At 43.0% G+C, this 21,260-nt stretch overlaps 1 protein-coding gene across 4 annotated transcripts in view; it reads left to right on the forward strand.

Annotated features, from left to right (window-relative positions):
* Positions 1-21,260, forward strand: part of GCNT2 (glucosaminyl (N-acetyl) transferase 2 (I blood group)) — a 74,918-nt gene that overhangs the window by 41,610 nt on the left and 12,048 nt on the right. For 2 of the 4 annotated variants that reach the window (XM_032786916.2, XM_032786917.2), the window contains exon 1: positions 979-2,499. The exons of 1 other annotated variant lie outside the window; for it this stretch is intronic. In XM_032786916.2, the coding sequence (XP_032642807.1) occupies positions 1,575-2,499 (925 nt within the window). In that variant the 5' untranslated portion in view covers positions 979-1,574. Of the gene's footprint in view, positions 1-978; positions 2,500-3,363; positions 3,423-21,260 lie in introns of those variants that run through there. One more of the 4 variants, XM_032786918.2, reaches the window with a different exon arrangement.

Here is a 21,260-nt window from a genome sequence, read left to right on the forward strand (position 1 = left end):
AAATGCTCCAAAAAGATTGGGATGGAAATAAAATAGATTTGTGGGAATAGTACCATGGGAAATCCTGAGAAGAAATCTATGAGCCAGATTCTGCATCCTTATGGTACCTTGCTCATGGAGCAGTGAGCAGTCCCATGTAAATAGGCCTATATAGAGGGGGAGAGATAACTCAGTGGTTTGAGCATTGGCCTGCTAAAGCCACGGTTGTAAGCTCAATCCTTGAGGAGGCCATTTACGGATCCAGGGCAAAAATCTGTCTGGCGATTGGCCCTGCTTTAAGCAGCCGGTTAGACTAGCTGACCTCCTGAGGTCCCTTCCAACCTTGATATTCTATGAATCAGTTCTCATATTGCTTATTTTTCTTACTTTGTCTTTTCTGATCTGTGCATGACCCATTCTAGATGCCTTGATGTCAAGTTGTCAAGTTTCTGAAGACACCCTTAGCTCTAAGCAGAAAAAGAGAAAAACCATAACAGCTGTTTACCATCTTTTCTATTGTTACTCTGAGCAAATGTTTAAACCTTTTAGAATCCTGCAAAATATTTGGCCTCAGCAGTTTCTTGCAGTGGTGATTTCCATCAGCTAATTGTACATTGGATGAAAAAAGGTTTCCTTTGATCACTCTTTTTAATGAAATCACATCATGAATCGCTGATAGGTAAGAATTTTATCTGAAACTCTTTATAGAGAGGGTTAACTGGGGACGTTGCCCAAGATATGCTGTGAAGGGCTAGTTACCTCAACTGCATCGATGCCTTTTGCAAGTGAAATTGCTGGAGGGCCGTTTTGAACATGGTGGTTCAGGATAAACTAGATTTTGTAAATAAATAATTTACATTAGTCTAGCTCCCCAGGTTCTCTCCCGGTGGGAAAGCGACCCTCTGCAATTCCCCTAAATCTGCTGCTATTCAAAAAAGTGGCAACAGTAATGAATAGAAAGAATGAAAAGTTCATTAGGAGCCCTCTTCAGTTCAGCGGGAGCAGCATTCCACCCTTAATGAGGGTCTGAGGCTGTCACGGGGGGGGGGGGGGGGGCGAAGAGCAGACACAATGAACCAGCCTGGCAAGGTTTGTTGTTCTTTCACATGCTAAGAGCCACCAGAGGGTTGGGCGAAACCAACAGGGCTCCGGGCAAAGCAGGCGAGTTCGTCATTAGAGCGAATAGCTCGCTCAGAGGGAGTGGGAGCCGGAGGTGGAACAGATCCAATCAGAGAGTCCTATCATGCCAGGACCATGCCTGAGGTGCTTTCATATGCAAATAGAGAGCGGGCAGGCGGCTGAGCCCAGCCACTTGCTGGGATCCAGCTGAAGAAGAAGCCTGGAGAGGGTGAGCGGAACAAAGCGGGTGTGTGCGCCGGTGGCGGGAGTATTAGCGCTTGTTCAAAGAGGGGACGGAAAAGGAAACCAACACTCTAGGCAACGGACTGCACAATAGACATCGTCGTCGTCGGATCTCCCGGGACGCTTGTGGGCAGCTGGAGATTTTTCCGCCTGGCTGAATAACTTGATGAGTTGTGGGGGGCTTTGTGCTTCCGGCAGTCACTCCAGAGGGAAATATTTTAAACCCACTAACAATGCGCCGGCAGAGGCGTTACCTCCTGGCCATTCCTCTCCTGGGCGCGGTGGTTTTCGTTGTGCTGCACAAGGGTGAGTTGCACCGGTCAAAAAAATATCCCCGGCAAACGATGTGTCACGAAAGCTACCTGCTGAGTCGAGCCTGTGATGCATTCATCGAACAGAAAAAAGCTTTTGTTTGGGGAAATCTCCTGAAAACCTCTCGGGGGAGTTTTACCTGCAGTGAGTACTTAATGCACAATCACTATATAACCAGCCCTCTCTCTGCAGAAGAAGCTGCCTTTCCTTTGGCTTATATCATAACTCTGCATAAAGAATTTGATACGTTTGAGAGGCTCTTCAGGGCTATTTATATGCCCCAAAATGTTTACTGTGTCCACGTGGATGAGAAGGCAACGGCTCAGTTTAAGCAAGACGTGGAGACATTGTTGAACTGTTTCCCCAATGCGTTTATTGCCTCAAAAAATGAGCCAGTCATTTATGCTGGAATATCCAGACTTCAGGCGGATTTGAACTGCATGAAAGACCTGCTGGAATCAGGAGTTCAGTGGAAGTACCTGCTCAACGCGTGTGGACAAGATTTCCCCTTGAAAACCAACAAGGAAATAGTTCAGCACTTGAAAGGCTATAAGGGTAAAAATATCACTCCTGGGGTGCTGCCTCCTGCCCATGTGATTTCAAGAACCAAATATATCCATAAGGAGCACATAGGGACGGACTCCTCTTACATGAAAAAGACCAATGTATTGAAACAGTCCCCACCACACAATCTGACCATCTACTTTGGCTCTGCTTATATCGCCGTCACAAAGCCATTTGTCGAGTTCATTCTCAATGATCAACGTGCTATTGATTTATTGGAGTGGTCCAAGGACAGCTACAGTCCAGATGAACACTTCTGGGTAACACTCAATCGGATACCAGGTACGTAGCATGATTTAATTACTCATTCGTGTGTATAGGACAAGCTGGTTTGCGTCCTGCTGAGCTAGAAAAGACAGAAAGGAAAGGAAACAGAACTGATTTCTGTGCTATATACCTTTATATTTGCTTTAGGTCAACGTTCAGGATGCTCTTGTTCTATGGAAACCTATATTCCGTCTATCCTTGCAAAGGTGAGAAAAATGAAGCCATAAACGGATGGCACTGCCCGAGGATAATCACATGGGGCTGACCAGTTATGTCCGGTTTCATTCAGGCCTTTCTTACCAAGCTCCTATAGGACGCTTTTCATTTGTAGATTTCAAAGCACTTTACACGAGTTAAATATCATTATCTCAATTTCATTGATAGGGAAGCGGAAGCATAGAGAAGTCACACGATTGCTGAGTCACCCTCCAGGTTCAGCGCTTTATCGGCTAAGTGACGTTGCCTTCTTTGCTCATATTTACCCACATTATTCCCATAGCAAAGCCTATAGATTAAGAATCCCATCTATCATGCAAGGTGACTTCCACTAACTAACAATGAATTCTTGTTAAAAAAAACATACCCCAGACGAAATGGTAAAGTTACAGATCTGTGGTCTGTTTGTTGGTCTTCATATTTAGCAAGCATCACTGTGATACTGAGGATTATTTAGACTTGACCTTAATGTTGGGCACCCCAGAGCTAGCACTGTTGTAGCAGGGACATTTTTCAGAGTACTTGAAGTTATAATGGGCCAGAACTTCAACTAGTGCATATTGGTGGGGTTCTATTGACTTCGAGTGACACCAGCTAAGGATGTGGCTATCATTCAAATCTCAACATTATTCCTTGTGTCACTTGACTTTAATACTTGTTTAGGGATTGCCTTTCTGGCCTGTGGATTAAATCTTCATCCTTTGTGAACTGGGATGCTTCAACAACAAACCCATATGGGGCCAAATCTAGGGACACAGTGTCCAGCACTGGACATCTCCACTAGTGGTGATTATAGAAAGCATCCCTGTGCTGGCAGAAAAGCCACAGTTTTAACCCTCTGCAGATCTAGTACACTTTGCTGAGTGAAAGAGAAGTAGAAGTCTGATCCCCGCAGGGGGAAAATCCTCTGATTCAGCCCTTTCTTTCTACCATATCATCCTGGTCCCACCTCTACATGACTCCTGCACACTGCCATGCTGGAAACTGCTCAAGAAGTTTTGTGCACCCCAAATCTATCTTGTGCAGGAATATTACTCCAATTCTGCTGACAGCAATACTGACCAGTAACTGTGAAGGTGAGGATCTAGATTTGTCTCACTCTGCACACAGCCATCCAGAGGTAATTCTACATATTTAAGTGTCTGGCCCCAAAGCTTGCAGGCCTTATTCAGACAAAAAGCTCCCACTGATGTCAGCGGGTCTAAGACATAAGGATGAGTCCCCTGTCTAGGAATGATATGTACAGTAGTTCTGGCAATGAGATTTATTCCAACTCATTTTTCCATTTGATTAGATAAAAGGAGAAAAGACAATCAGCTTCATTGCACAGCAGTTACTGCATGCTTACTTTTTAAATTAATATAAACAGAAAAATATAAATACTCCCTATGTACAAAGAAGTGATCTTATTATATGTTAAATACACCTAACACCATGCAAATAGCCTAGTAAAGACTGCTGCAAAAGACTGTTCAGTATAGATCAATGTTGCCTGCTTATTTTTACAGCATGAGGAAGTTTGATCTTAGACTATATATGATTTGAAATTCAAAGCACATCAGCCTCCGTCAGTGCAGCATCTCTGTGATCTGAAGAGACAGCTGAATGTAGATATGTAGGCTCATGCCATGTACATATCATGTCAAGTCAGCCTCCATTTTTGCACACACATGTACCACGGCTGGCTCAAGAGCACCTGGGGTCATACAAGGATGTGAAAGAACAGTATGAATCCTGAGTAATGCAAATGCAACTAATTAGCATTACAAGATGTGTATTTTTATCATCCAAATTTCAATGAAAAAAGAAACCAAAGAGAACAGCCTGGCTGATAGGTGACAGCACAACACGCTATTATGTAGGTATGATCCAAGCTCAGAATTGAGTTCATTCCTTCCATTCCCAAGCTTCGTTCCCTGAACCACTCCATCCCTTCAGGACTATTTGGGGTTAAAAGCAATGCATAGGCAGGAGACTCATTGCCTAGGGGAAAGGAGCGCCTCATACCTCTGAAAGAATGCCTGGGGTCAAAGCAGGAGGGGCACTGATGGGATATAGAGAAAGCCACATCTGACTGGAAAGGCAGGTCACCTACCCACAGGGCCTTTATTTATTCCTTCAGTTTATATTTCAATGGCTTGCCCATGGCTTTCTGCACTTTCAGGATCAGTAAAAACAGACCTTATCACAAATAAAAGCAACTCCAATAACACAATGGATATATACATTTACATGCCACAAAGACTTTCTTCTTCATAGTATCCCCCATCATGCCAATCCAATCCCCTTCAGTAGACCTCTTCCCCACCAGCACATGCATGGGAAGAAAGTAGAAATCCCAGAGATTTCCTCCATCTTACACTGAAAGGAGAACAAAGAGGTCAAAGAATACTCTTGTCACCATATTTTAGGAGGTAAAAATCTACTTACATTATTGCTTGAGAGCCTGTTTGTGCTTCCATTTATTTCAATGACAAACATCCTATTGACCTCAGTAGTGCAGGATCAAACCTTAAACAGATGTAAAGCGATTCAAAGCTCCTTTGTGAAGTGTTTTGAGATCAGTGGATGAAAAGAGCTAGGTATTATTAGACTAGGTCACTCCTCCGGGAACCTGAACTATCCTTCACTCTTAATTGTAAATTTTAAATACAAATGCAGGAGTAGAAACCGTCCTTAGGGACACTTCCTTCATTTGAAATAAATAAATAGTGAATTTGTGCAATAAAGTATGCAGTTAGGTGGTGCTGGGGAGAAATCTGGATGCTATTTAATTAAGTAATTTTTCCATAGGATGTTGTTTGGACTTTGTAGCAAGGGATCCGTGGCATCCATTCAGGCTTGGCAGGGATGGACTGACACAGACTTCCTGTGACTTCCGATTTTCTTCATTGTTGAGTGAGATTTTTCTACTTCATGAATAATTTAGAAAAAGAACTATTTGCTCTTTATTTTTGTGAAGATGAATAATTCAAAGCAGCCAGAACAAATTCTGAATTATCACCAGGCAGTACCTTCCTTGGCAGTTTCTCAAGGATTCCTGGGGTCACTATGCACGGGTAATGTTCACTGGGGACAATGTATTTAATTTCATGCAGCAAAATGAATTTCAGAAGTTCAAGATTAAAACTAACAAACCAAATTTAGACAGTTATGAAAGTGCATTTCAAGCATAAGTTAGCTGTGACAGTCTCTTTTAAAAGTGAGACTCAAAAAGTACCATAAATAAGGCTATGTGTACGCTACCACTTTTGCTGGTATAACTTATGTCGCTGAGGCTGTGAAAAAACACACCCCACTGAGCAACATAAGTTACACTGACAGAAGCACCAGTGTGGACAGCGCTATGTCAGCAGGAGAAGCTCTCCTGCCAACATAACTACCGCCTCTTGTGAGGGGTGCTTTGATTATGTCAACAGCAGTCCCATGGGCGTAAAGTAGCAGCTGTATTGATACAGATGTGCTGCTGTAAGACATGATTTAAGCTATAAAAGCTTGGACCAACAAAAAGAATCCCATTGATTTCACTGAATTTAAGCTCAGACCCTCAGCATGTATATAAATGAAAACATACATTACAATTATCTGTGAACATCTTCAGGAAACTTCTCCAGGAAATGATTAAGAGTTGGTGTTTTTGAGAAGCGAGAATTAGTGACTCTCAGCCTCTTTTGTGGGTCTTGTGGGGAGGGGAGGTTGATGTTCCCCTTAGAAAATGTTGGAAATTTGATAAACTGGTTGCCAACTTCTGGAGCATTGTGGGAATGCCATTTTAAAATGCTTTAATATGTTTCTTCATTCACTGAATTTTCCACCACTACTAGATCACTAAAAGGGTTTTTGGATGATCATAGGATATGCAGCGCAGCCCATGTGACCAGCTCAGAGGTGTCAGCCATAAGGACTTCCATAATACCTGCTTTGGGATTAAATCTACATTCAGAAGAGTTGGAATTATTTGTGGCCATTACAGTCCATATCATGCTTTTCTGAGTCTCCTCTCGCTTACACTGGGACATCTCCATTGCCTTCAGAGGCATTACTTCTGATATATATCAGTGTATGCAAGAGGGGAATCTGCTCCTCAATTGGCTGGTTCCAGTAACCATTGTATTGTCCATTCCATTAACAAAGCAAACGTTCTCAAACTAAGTGCCCCAGGCCACCTTTCCATTGTTCAAAAATAATCCCCCCAAATGTATCTAAATCAGATTAGAACAGCACATTATCCTTCAGTAACTAGTAGGACTAAGGGCTTAATCCTGAGAGGAACTTGGTACCCGTAAATCCTCATGACTTCACGTCTTTGCCCCTATCAGGCTCAGGCCATAAATTCCTCTGTAGTTATCTCTGGATTGTAGCTGTGTGAGTTGGGGAAGAAAGCCTGTTGACTGTCATGGAAAATCCATCTCATTGTGAGGGGAATAATATGCCACAAATTGGAACGATCTGAGACTTCTTCAGCAGAACCATATAAAGGGCCAGATATTCTGCTGGTGTAAATAGGTATCGTGCCACTGAAATCAACTGGAGCTGCCACAATTTACACCATTAGAAAAGTTGGCCCCAAACATTCACACATTTCTTAACATCTGACCCCTTCCTCTTTTCCCTGGGCTGTATGCACCCCCATCCAACATTTTTGTTGTTGTCACAACAATATTAACACCTAGTTCTGCTTAGTGTACACGCAATGCAGTGGCACCCGTGACTAAGATTCATCACAGAATAACCACCACATCTTCTGCAGTGACCACTGAGTCTGCAGTTGCCCTTCACTTTATCTGATCCAGGGGCCCCCAACATGGTGGCCATGGGTGCCATGGCACCCGCCAGGGCATCCATGTGCACCCGCCTACTGGCCGCCGGACAAGCAGCTGCCAAAATGCTGCTGAGAAGCGGCAACGTCAAGAAGTGCTACTGCCAAAATCCAGCCGAATTTCAGCCGCAGCTCAGCAGCATTTCGGCGGCTGCTTGTCCAGCAGCCACGGTCCTCGGCGGCTAGTCGTCCGGCGCCCGCCCCACGGAAAAGGTTGGGGACCACTGATCTGATCTATTATCTCATTCCTCCTCCATCATCTACTCATCAGTAGTTACTGCTTCCCATTAAGCTTTGTCCTCTGCATTTATCATGCTGTTTTCCCACAGTAGGCTTACCACTGTCATCAACCTTTTAATGCACGAGTTATAAAAAGATCAAGCCTACTAAGATGCAGACACACTTTTCCTCGACAACGCAGCATAAATGGGCTTTAAGGAGGGATCTGAAAGAACACAGTGTAGAGTTTTTGCATATTTCATTAAACTGAGCTCCTCCCATGTAGGAGGACTTAGATGTTGGCATAGAAAGTACGCTTATTAAGTTTGCAGACGATACCAAACTGGGAGGGATTGCAACTGCTTTGGAGGACAGGGTCAAAATGATCTGGACAAATTGGAGAAATGGTCTGAGGTAAACCGGATGAAGTTCAATAAAGACAAATGCAAAGTGCTCCACTTAGGAAGGAACAATCAGTTTCACACATACAGAATGGGAAGAGACTGTCTAGGAAGCAGTATGGCAGAAAGAGATCTAGGGGTCATAGTGGACCACAAGCTAAATAATGAGTCAACAGTGTGATACTGTTGCAAAAAAGCAAATGTGATTCTGGGATGCATAACAGGTGTGTTGTAAACAAGACACGAGAAGTCATTCTTCCGCTCTACTCTGCGCTGGTTAGGCCTCAACTGGAGTATTGTGTCCAGTTTGGGTTTCAAGAAAGATGTGGAGAAACTGGAGAGCGTCCAGAGAAGAGCAAACAAGAATGATTAAAGGTCTTGAGAACATGACCTATGAAGGAAGGCTGAAAGAATTGGTTTTATTAGTTTGAAAAAGAGAAGACTGAGAGGGGACATGATAGCAGTTTTCAGGTATCTAAAAGGGTGTCATCAGGAGGAGGGAGAAAACTTGTTCACCTTAGCCTCTAATGATAGAACAAGAAGCAATGGGCTTAAACTGCAGCAAGGGAGATTTAGGTTGGACATTAGGAAAAAGTTCCTAACTGTCAGGGTAGTTTTTAAACACTGGAATAAATTGCCTAGGGAGGTTGTGGAATCTCCATCTCTGGAGATATTTAAAAGTAGGTTAGATAAATGTCTGTCAGGGATGGTCTAGACAGTATTTGGTCCTGCCATGAGGGCAGGGGACTGGACTCGATGACCTCTCGAGGTCCCTTCGAGTCCTAGAGTCTATGAATCTATGTATAATGGATGTAATGGGGGAGAATCTGAAATCTGGCAAATAGGAAAAGAGACTGGTATTGTCAGTGAAGTGGAAGTGGGGGCTGATGGCTTTATAGCATCTAAGACATGATAGATGGGATGGATATACACCTTAAAAGAAAAATCAAGTGGTTTATGCTTGATGCAGGGAAAAGAGAAAGGAGAAACAATGGAGGAAAGTCTATTACCTCTGGGCCAAAATCTCAACCTAGTCCATTGGAGTCAATGGATCCATGCTGATTTACACCAGGTGAAGATCTGGCCCTATAGTTGTAAAATTACCACCCATGCTGTCAGAGTGAGTATAATTTCAGTTAATGCAGCAGTAAATCCTCAGTAACCTGTAGGAACAGGAAAGTCAGTTTGGGTACGATAAGAACGGACGTGAATTTCCATCCCTCAAGCTGAATTTGAACCTCTAAGCCAGTGTCTCTCAACCTTTCCAGACTACTTTGCGCATTTCAGGAGTCTGATTTGTCTTGAATACTCCGAAGTTTCACCTCACTTAAAAACTACTTGATTACAAAAATCAGACATAAAAATACTGAAGTGTTACTGCAGGCTACTGCTGAAAAATTGCTTACTGTCTCATTTTACCATATCATTATAAAATAAATCAATTGGAATATAAATACTGTACGCTATATTTCAATATATAGAGCAGTATAAACAAGTCATTGTCTGTATGAAATTTTAATTTGTACTGACTTTGCTAGTGTTTTTTATGTAGCCTGTTATAAAACCAGGAAAATATCTAGATGAGTTGATGTACCCCTGGAAGACTTCTACGTAAGCCCCCGGGCTATGTGTACCCCTAGTTGAGAACCACTGCTCTAAGTTAACTTCTCTTTCTTATATCTGCATCTTCTGCTTACTGCATGTCTATTTCAATCAAAATGCCACAGAAAAGAGTATGTTCTCTATTTTCACTATATTTCTAACTTGGCTGGAATACAGAATTGCTAGAAATATAATGGAGAACCAGTTCTTCTGAGATTTCCTGTCCAGTTTATTGCTTTTCAGAGCTTATATATGAGAGGCTCTGAACCTTATTAGGAAGAACCAACTTAGTCCTGTATGTTTAGATACCAAATGCTTTTGTAACATGGTTGATATTAGCACTGACCCCCGTGAGCTGTGTGTCCAGTAAAGACCAGGCAAGACAGGCAGACATATAAAAAGACAGATATGCAGACACACCCTCCCCTTTTCCCACTACAATTTATATTCAGCCATATCTGAGGTGGCCTTACAGCAGTACTTCAGGACAGGGAAGTGAAGCATATCATAATGGCAGGACTAACACTGACCATTTCTTATAGCTCCAGGTATCTCCTGGTCAGAATCTTGGTTTTATGTGTTCTCCAAAATATGGCACCCACAACTTCAGTGCTCGCTAGCATTGCTAAATAGTTCGTCCAGTACTGATCTGAGAGACGAATGACATCTACTGAAATACCATCATCACTTTCTATATCTATCATTTTTTTCCTGGAGGTCTCCCCATTCAAGTCCTGACCTGACCCAATACTATGAGTTCACCATTGCCCCAGTTATGGAGAAAGCAAGTTGTCCGAAAAATGCCAACACCATTGGACTAAGTATATTCCTTTTGGGGAAATCTTGGATTAGAGAATGCTTGGCCCAAGAAGCCTAAACTAACAAAAACTGAAAGGTAGACAGTTTCCAAGTGGAGCTGTCTTGGTGCACTCTCTTCCCCCACCCCATCTGACTAGGATTTCTTGCTAGCTAAGGAATTGCTAATTGATTTTTTGTTCAAGAAGTGTTCCTGTTGGTTACATTTTTATTTTGGTCCAGATTTTGTCTTTGAGTCACTGACAACATTGAAGGGGGAGAGATTGGGCTGCTTAGCATCAGGAATCCTGACTGACTCAACCAGAACCTTTCTCAAGTGGTCTCAGGGAATGCATGCTAGAGAGCGGAGCGCACCCAGCTTTAGCCCAGTGTGTACTATCTCCAAACAGCAGGCAGCTCTGCTAGCCCATGGGAAAGAGGTACAAAGCAATGCCCCTCCCTCCACTCTCATACACACATTGTCACCTGCCAGCCACTTCTTTGTCTCCTACTGCAGTCCCTGTTCTCCCTCCCTGAGTTATGGCTGACCCTTTCACAGAGCAGGTGGCTTCTTCTGTGCACTCCTGAATCTTTGTAAACAAGGATAGAACCAGCATTTTTTCCATCATATTTTATCTGCTACAAGGCCATCATACAAGGGGGTGTATTTCATAAATCCTGAGTGAGCTCTGGCTATTCTGCTGTCACATCATAGTCCATATTTTTGTTTATAGCAGAGTGCCAGTGATTTTGCAGTTGTACCATTCCACTTCTTTGGTATGAGGTTAAGAGTCATTATTAAATACTTTCCAGCCAACTGTAGTTAAAAGAAAGCATCTATACTTAAATGTTGATTATTTTTGTTAAACTTTCTGCCATCACATCCCTCCAAAAATACTTAGTCCAATGGAATTTAAAGGCTTTCCACTATTTCTTGTAAAGCTCCTGGTTACAGCTTACAAATTTTGGCAGGTATAGTTACCATAAGCTTTTAGTAATAGGATATGATTTCCTTTCCATGAGGGGAGGAAGTGCAACAGGACTCCACAGGAAACTGCAGTTACTGACCCCTATTTTCCTCCCTCTATGGTTGCTAAAGAACCACGTACGCAGGCTAGTGTAAAATAAACAACTTTGACATCTACGTATCATGAGCTTTCAATTGGTAAATCATACATCCAATACATACAATATATGATATAGGGGTTGTTCAGCATCCAAATGTTTGGAAGCCTGTTTAAGAATACTTTTGGCACTTGAGATTAATAAGTTAGCAGAAGTCACCCTCTTGAGTTTTGTGTCTTGTTTCTTTGCATGGGTCCTTCAGCTCCAAACTAATGCTTCTGTGCTTTTTATATATACTCAAGCATCAGGCCTGCTTCTGGCCTTGCTTGTAAATGATGAGTACTTGCACTGAGGTCAAGGGAATTAAAGAAGTGTAAAATGCAGAATGAGAAACAGTCCCACCATGTACATTTATTTTACAGAGCTAACTCAGCCAATCAAAAAGTTGAAATTTGATTTATTTGACCCCTCCTCCCCTCAAAAAAGGATTTTTTTAAAAAAAAGTTCCACCATCTTTCCCCCATTTTTCAAATAACTATAGAGCTGTTTGAATGCTAAGTTTTAGAGTTTTGATTAAAAAAGGGGGACTAATTATAATTTGTTGACCAACTCTGTAAATTAGCATTCACTTGAATTATTGTAGCTTTCTTCCTACAGTGTGTACTAATCTAGACCAGAGATTGACCTGAGTCATGAAGGTTAGCTCTAGAGCTGTAGCTCTAGATTTATCTGAGGAGAGGAGACAGGACTTGGTTGTAATTAATACATATGGCTTTCTTCACTGAGGCCACTGGTTCCTTTGAGCTGTCAGGATGTTCAGCTCCATAAACAATCACAGCTTTTTCTGCTTAGTATTACCACACTGCTCTCTAAAAGGACTATCCTGGACTAATCGGTCATGGAAAGGACTGCTACCGAAACTGCTGGAATAAAATCCAAACTTCCCCTCAGGCTCAGGGAGATTCAGAATAAGTGTTACAGTCTGGGCCCATTTCTAGTATAAACTTTGCAAACAGTTTGTTAAATCAAGCTTGCTGTGTAAGAAGATTTAAGCAACTAAGAAGTTTAGCTACATAAACAAAGCCAAAATAATTTAGTAGTTACAGCCAAAAATTGAGAGTATGGAGCCTGTGGGCCAAATACCCAGCTAGTGTAAATCATTTAGACTAGCTGAGAATCTGGTCCCTTGGCTCGATTCCTGATTTGTCTGTTTGACCTGGAAGAAATCACTTATCTTGCTTGTGCATCACTTTCCCCATCTGCAGGAAGAAGGATAAAAATATAAAGTACTATTAAAATCATAAAGCCAAATTAATGCTCTGTTGGGTCATGTCGTTTTATTGGGGCTGTCAAGTGATTAAAAAAATTATTCGCGATTAATGGCCCAATTAATCGCACTGTTGAACAATAATAGAATACTATTTGTTTAAATATTTTTAGATGTTTTCTACATTTTCAAATATATTGATTTCAATTACAACACAGAATAAAAAAGTGTATAGTGCTCACTTTATATTTATTTTTGATTACAAGTATTTGCACTGTAAAAAACCCCTAAAGGAAACAGTATTTTACAATTCATCTGACACAAGTACTATAATGCAATCTCTTTATCATGAAAGTTGTACTTACAAAACGTAGAATTATGTACAAAAAAACTGCATTCAAAAATAAAACAATGTAAAATTTTAGAACCTGCAAGTTCAGTCCTACTTCTTGTTCAGCCAATCTCTAAGACAAACAAGTTTGTTTACATTTGCAGAGATAATGCTGCTTGCTTCTTGTTTACAAAGCCACCTGAAAGTGAGAACAGGCGTTCGCATGGCACTGTTTTTGGTGGTTCAGATTCTGTAGTTTCCGCATCGGAGTGTTGCTCTTTTAAGACTTCTGAAAGCATGCACCACAGCTTGTCTCTCTCAGATTTTGGAAGGCACTTCAGATTCTTAAACTTCTTTGCGTTTTGTCAAATCTGCAGTGAAAGTGTTCTTAAAATGAACATGTGCTGCTGGGTCATCATCTGAGACTGCTATGACATGAAATATATGGCAGAATGTGGGTAAAACAGAGCAGGGGACATACAATTCTTCCACAAGGAATTCAGTCACATTTTAATTAATGCATTATTTTTTTAACAAGCATCACCAGCATGGAAGCATGTCCTCTGGAATGGTGGCTGAAGCGTGAAGGGGCATATGAATGTTTAGCATATTTGGCACGTAAATACCTTGCAATGCCTGCTACAAAAGTGCCATGCAAATTCCTGTTCTCACTTTCTGGTGACACAGTAAATAAGAAGAGGGCAGCATTATCTCCTGTAAATGTAAACAAACTTTTTTGTCTTAATGATTGGCTGAACAAGAAGTAGGACTGAGTGGACTTGTAAGCGCTACAATTTTATATTCTGTTTTTGAGTGTAGTTATGTAACAAAAAAAATCTATATTTGTAAGTTGCATTTTTCAGGACAAAGAGATTGCACTACAGTACTTAGATGAGGTGAATTGAAAATACTATTTTCTTTGTTTATCATTTTTACAGTGCAAATATTTGTAATAATATACACCTATTTCAACTACAACTCACAATACAAATATATATAAAATGTAGAAAACATCCAAAATATTTAATAATATTCAATTGGTATTCTACTGTTTAACAGTGCAATTAAAACTGTGATTAATCACATTTTTTTTTTAGTTAATCTTGTGAGTTAACTGCGATTAATCGACAGCACTGTTGTGGGCAGATAGAACGCTGATGAGGCGAACAACAGTGGTAGTGGTCTGTACCCGGAGTGCTTCAGCTCCAATAACACACCGAGTGGGAGAAATCAGCAAGGTTTATTTGAGATCTCAAAGTGGTGGCTGGGAGACTTGACATGCCTCAAATCCAGACACCTAAAACAAGCAGTCTGTTCCTTTATATCCATGAGAACTTTTCTCGCTGAACTAGCAAGCCCCCGTTTCCCCTCCCTCTTCTGTCCGGCTACAGCATTATTTTCTCACACACTTCTTTGTCTTTCTTCCCCCTCCCTCCCCCCTTGTAGAATTACATTGAACAGTTGATTAAAGCTGGGTGAATTACGACTCTTTTGTAAACCTTATCTCCCCTCCCTTGACCAAAAGTTATGCAGGCTTCATTATTTCTGCTCCATACCAGCTTGAGCAGCTTACAACAGATAAGGCTTGCGGGCACCTGGCCTTTTGTTTATTTATTGGCCTGCTAGGTCAATTAGAGTTTAACATGGACGGACTCTTGCTCATGAGAGGCCTAAGGGAAAACTCCATATTCTTATAGCCTTTACCTTTTAAAATTACTTAGAATAATGCTTAGTGACACTTAGTGGCCTCAACAGCCCTACTTTTTATCCTTGCTTTCACCTTCACTCTGGGGTGAGATCGGTTTGTCTATTTATGTGCCTTTCAGCAGACATGTTGGGCCTCCACAAATAATAAAGAGTGTTGTATAATGAGTGGTTAGAGCAGTGGGGACAGGTATTTCTATTTCTATTCTTGGTTCTACCATTGAGTCACTTTCTGATCTTAAGCATGTGAGTTATACACTTATGGAATGTGTGTAAACCTGCCATAAAACTCAATTGCAGAGCACTTAGGCATCCTTGGATGCAAAATGCTGCTTAAGCATAAGTCTACACAGCAGGGGAAACGCAAGCATCAACTTTAACTCCTCTACCATCCACACACAAAAACCTCCAACCCAGGTTTGGAAGTGTTTTAAGCCTGACCCAGCTGGGGGTGTGGGTTAGAGGCTAGCTCTGCTTTAACTATGCCTAGAATGCACCCATATTGAACTGAGAAAACAAGCTCAGTTGCTGATGGTCCTCCAATGCTTCCCCCACAAAGAACAGAAAAGTTCTTCAGGAGTTGACTAGGAAAGAATCCTAGAGTGTTCAGCACAGCACTTGGTGCCTGCAAAGGGTTTCACTCACTCCTCTATTGCTCCCTGCTGTCAGAGTATGGTTCTTCATCTCCCAGACCCCACTGACAACTTCTTTGGCCCTGTGATGGCATCTCTCTGGCTACGCCTTCCATGGCCCAGTCCTCGAGCCACGTCACCTCTTTCCAGTTCTGTTCCCTCTCAAGGTAACTAAAGTCCAGCTAAAGAATCCATACCAACATCCAAACAGAAGATCCTTCTGCACCTCTTGAGCTACCTTGAAGTCCCCTGCTCTTCATCCCTATTCCGACTGCACAGTTTCTTCTTTTCTCCTTTGGCTGAGCACTGCCTCCCAGGCTTTTCCTTAGAGGCAATTTTTCCTAGTAGGTTTCCCCACTGCTTCCCCTCCCCAGGGACTCTAGTAGCTTCTTTGGGGACCTCTCTGCTTCTTACAAGCCCTAACCACAGGAACCTGCCTTGCTATCTGTGGTTCTCTCAAGCCTTCCTTCACAGAGAGAGCGAGGGAACTCTCCTTGCTCCTCACTGAGTTCTCTCCCATTTCTGCATAGTCCTCCCTGAACCCTTCACAGCTAGGATCACTAATTGTAATTGAGTCACCAGATCAGGATCAGTGAGGATTAACTGTACTGTGACAGTGCAAATTAATTTTCCTAGCTGAAGATGATTGTACATCAGGTGGCAAACCAACTATTGTGGATTAATGGAAGTCGACAAAGCTGTTTGGGTGCCAGACAACAAATCAGGTCTCATGTATTTGAAGAGACAAAATCTGGAGTTTGTTTGGGGTCATGTGGGAACCTTGTATTTAGGCCACTGATTCTTTGCTATTTCTGCCACATTCTGAGAACAAGACTATTTTAAGGATCAGAGGGGTAGCCGTGTTAGTCTGAATCTGTAAAAGCAGCAGAGAATCCTGTGGCATCTTATAGACTAACAGACGTCTGTTAGTCTATAAGGTGCCACAGGATTCTCTGCTGCTTTTACTATTTTAAGGGATACTTTTTACTATCTTGCTGAAACAACCTATTCAATATCAAATTGACCATCTTATTGGAGTAAGACTCCGATGCATAGGAATGTGATAAGAAACTCAACCTTTATATCCTGGCCTCAATCATATGACTTAGGTCTCAGGGTCAGGGGAAAATACCCTCTCACGTGGCAGTGTCCACTCTCTGTAGTGGTCATTGTTGTGTTTATTACTTTTATCGCATATGTTCCAGCAGTAGTTTTCATTCATTCTTTTCATTTCTTTCAAATGAGTAGGACATAAGGAAGAAGTGTTAGATATGCAGTACTTGGTAAATTGTTGATCAGTGTAATACATCGTTTCTCGGCTCTCTGAGCTAAGAGGTGAAAACATTATCTAAAAGTTGTATCTGGATATAATGGGTAAGGCCGTGTGTCTGTCACGGAGGTCACAGATTCTGTGACTTTCCTGACTTCTGCAATGACTGGTGCTGGATCAGGGCCTGTCCCTGGGCCAGAAGCAGCAGTTTGGGTGTGTGGGAGGGGGCTTATGGCTGGGGTTGCAGCATAGGGTGGTACTTATTGGGGATAGGGGTGGGCTTCCCAGCTCCCAACAGCATGTGCCTGCAGCTCCTAGGTGGAGAGGCTTGGGGGGCTCAACGCACTGCCCCTGGCCACAGGCACTGCCCCTGAAGCTCCCATTGGCTGTGGTTCCTGGCCAATGGGAGCTGCGGAGCTGGTGCTTGTGGCAGGAGTAGTATGCAGAGCTCCCCTGGCTGCCCCTAGGAGCTGCAGGGACATGTGGAGACAGGTGGGGAGACTGCGAGCCCTGCAAACCCCCGCCTCCCCCACAGCACCAGCACGGGGCCGTGTTACCAGATTTGCCCATTACTTTGAGTTATGCTCATTTATTCGGGTTACTCTTCTGGGAAAGGGGATTCTGTAATTCTATCAATGTATTGGTTGTGTCATTTGTGTTTTTATATGGTGATCTACTTCTCCCTTCTGCAAGTCCCCTCCCAAATAGCTATCCTGCAGGACCTAGGTTCCCTAGGGCTGGGTTTCTCCAGCCCCAAAACCAGATAAACATGCCCACACACACACATTAACAGAGCAAGTCTGAGCGGACTAGGTCAATCAGCACTGTCAAGCTGCCTCTCCTTATATGCCCCTGTGCTCCATGGACGGGGTCATGGAGCACTTTCAAGCTGTTATCCTTATGCATCCCAGATTCAGCATGTCCCTATCCCCATTCTCACAACACAAATGTACTGGCAGTAGCCTACTTGTTGAGCAAACCCCACAGTATTCTGGGTGGTGCAGGGATCTTTAGCCTAGGTAAAAGAAGTGTTGCCGCAGAGTAAATGGGGGAAACTAAAAAGAAAGAGTAAAGTTCAGCAAGAGAGAGAGAGAGAGAGAGAAGCAACCAACTTAACTATAAAAGTTATTTATTGAATAATAGTGATAACTCACAAGGAGGGCTACCAACATAACATACACTATTAAAAAGTTAATATCTAAGGTAGAAGGAAAACAGAGGTGGGGGGGGGGTGGATCTCACCCACTCCATGAGGCTTGAACTGGTCGGGGTTCCTAGGTGATGCTGGTAGCTCAGGGTCCTGAGGGCTGGAGACAGGCAGAGCCCCCAGTCAGGAGAAGATGGAGTTCCAGTGGAACTGATGCTCAGTTTGGATCTAAGCATCAGAATCCTGACTAGAGGGCGAGTAGGGATTTTTGTAGAGAAAATACAATTGTTCAAGGGAGAACAATAGATTTGTTTATAGGTAAGCTGGTGACTCAAGGGTTTTCTTCAGACAAGGCAACAGGAGCTGATCACTATTGGCTATGAGTGGTGTTTTCTTCAGGGAGCTCACAATGCAACTAGGGTGCTTCATTATTTGGATATCAATTAAGGAGTCATTACTAGAACTGGTCTGATAATTGCTGAGCTGGGTTCATGAGCATCTGGAGCAGAGATTCCCATGATGCAGTGCTTCCCTTCTTTTTCTGGTCCCAGAATTCAGTGTGGTTCTCTGTTCTCCATTCTGTATGTAAATTAAGATGTCTTTCTGTTCCATCTTTCATGCAGATGAGGCTAGGGGAGTTGTATCTGTTCTCCATTCTGTATGCTAATGGAGATATCTTAATCTTGTCACCCTTGTCAGGAAGGGTCTAGGTCTGTCTCCCAACGCCCTTCACTGCTCTCTGCAAGTTTTTTTTCCCTCTGATGGGTTTTGGTTTAAGCAGAGGCTGGGGGGGAGGGGTGTCTCATGAGTCAGGCTGGATACTGCACCCTGGTTCCCCAAGAACACAGAGGTGTCATTGATGGGGTGCTTGCGCTGAGCGAGTATGCCCATCACCTCCTTCCTCCGTGGTACCAGGTCTGATCTTCCATCCATTGCAGCCGCCGCATGAGTCATTGTATCCAACAAACCAGCAAAACCAGACCAATTGCTAGTATAATTTGGAAACCAATCACCACCACAATGGGGTGAAGCATGATATTTAAAAAAGACCTGTTGCACTGGGGCTGCACCCAAACAAAGTCTCCCAGCAAGAGTGATGGCCTGTGTTTTTACCTTGATGGCAATGAGACCCATTCCCAGTGAAATGGGAAATCTCCTTATAGAGCTCAGGATCGGCATTAAATGTTGTACAGTCTATATAGGCACAGTAAACTTAATATCACAACTAACAATGGTGGTTACATTGTAGAAACAGTGATTAACATAAGGCATCATGGGTTGGACCCAATGTCCATTAATTAATACAATATCACATCTTATTCTTACACACATACATGCTTTACCAACAGACAATAACAGACCCCTCTTTCTGGACAACATCGAAGGAACAGTGAGACTTATTCTCAGGTTACCCATTCATCCCAACCCTTATGGCTAGTTCCAATCAGGGGAGCACATGCAGGTCCAGTATGAATTTAAACCAAATTGCTGGCATGAGCTTGTCACCATATGTGCTCTTCAATGGAATTACCCAGTCAGGGGGACCCTGCTGAATCAAGTTATGTCCAGTTCAGCCGTTCCCAGTTTATGAGGAACTGTGTGATATTGTTGTCTGCTGGTGTGATCAGAGACAGCTGCAGTTCCTCTTCGGGTAACGGAGGTGTCTGAGTTCCAATGACAATGATGACACATAGCGGCATAGTTGTTCCCCAAACATCAGAGGAAACCAGGGCTACCCAGCACTTTCTGCCACCCAGGAGGCTGTCACTGGGTATGTTTGAGGATGTACCTCCCGTTCAAGACCACAATGGCTTACAGAAGAATGGGACAGAGTCTGGGGTGGTCAGTTTCATAACAAAACTTGAGCGACTCTCCAGTGGTACTCTGCATGCAATTGGCAATGCTTTTCTAGGGACAACCCGAGAAGTTGCCAACAGCGTAGAACTGGTAGCAACACTGCAGGGCCAGGAGGTTGCTCCCAATCCCATAGAATCCATGCATGTGGCACAGCAATTTTATTTCCTGGGGTCCAGCTGGCAGGCACCTCCGGAGGTTCAGAGGGATCACAGGTACAGCGTAGAGCCTGGACAGCATCAGACTCCAGACACTTACGAACAGCGGGGTGCTGGTGCACCGATGGGATGTCCTGGCTCATGTACGGGACCTGTGAAGGGGCAGAGAAGAGAGAAAAACTTCCCAAACTCCCTCTGTATATACTGGGAGAGACTAGGACCAATATTACAGGGTAAACATAAAGAGTGACCTATGTGAGGGTGGCCTTAATAAGTCAAGGACTTTTCTGGCCTTTTCCTGTCTTAACATCGGGGTAGGCACTGACCAGCTCACTCAATGCGTATTTTCTAATGACTCAAAGCCGTTCCTTCTTGCTGGCCAAGAAGGATGGCTGACAGGATAGAGAAGACAGTCTTGAGGGTCAGGTGGTTTATCCTTCCATTCTTTGAGCTGTGAAGAATGAAAACATTTCTGCCAGGGTTTTCCATTTTTCGCCATTCAGGATTTCTATCTGACAAATATGGAGCTGGCCGATTCACAATAGAGCTATAGCCATCCCAGATGTGTGCAAAGAGCTACTTAGCAGTGACAGAGGCAGTGTTGGTTTTAGTATGGATGGCTTCCACCCTGGATTTTTCTAAAACAAGATCAGTGGATTCAGACACAGTTGAGAAACTTTGGCAGCTGGAAACTGAACCAAATTCCTCAGCACCAGCACTGTTGCTTGCTACAGGCAGTGATTTATTCTGAGCTAACTCAATCAACTCACTTCCACACCCTTCAGTTTCAGCAAACTGCTTGCAAAAGCTAGGATGAGGTTTTACTCCTTCAGGAGCACTTTTAGGCAACAATTCATTTTCCCCAGAAATTTTGTCCTTTCCCTTTTCAGCTAGGGGTTTCTCTACAGAAACATCTTTCTGAGCATCTTTCTGGGTTTCAGTGGAGTCCAGAATGATTTTTGAGACAACTGACATATCGTCGACCAGCATAAGCTGAGAGGCACATTCTGTCTGCTCCTCAGACAAAAGATTGGAGACAAATTTTCCTCCCAACAGATAAACTGCCATTTTTAACATTCACAAGGTTTGGAATTTCCTCCCCTGTGTTCCCAGACAAACTTTTGGAGATTGGAGTAGCTCCCTCCATGGGCAAGTCATTACCCCCAACAGACACAGTCCTAAGAACACTTCCTTCCTGGGTTTTAGCTGAGTCCAGAACCACATCTGGCACAACTGACAAACCCTCAGGGCTTGGCTACATTAGAAATTTCGGAGCGCTGCCATGGCAGCGCTTTG

The sequence above is a fragment of the Chelonoidis abingdonii genome, chromosome 2 (assembly GCF_003597395.2).
Source record: "Chelonoidis abingdonii isolate Lonesome George chromosome 2, CheloAbing_2.0, whole genome shotgun sequence".
In the NCBI taxonomy this organism is placed as follows: domain Eukaryota; kingdom Metazoa; phylum Chordata; order Testudines; family Testudinidae; genus Chelonoidis; species Chelonoidis abingdonii.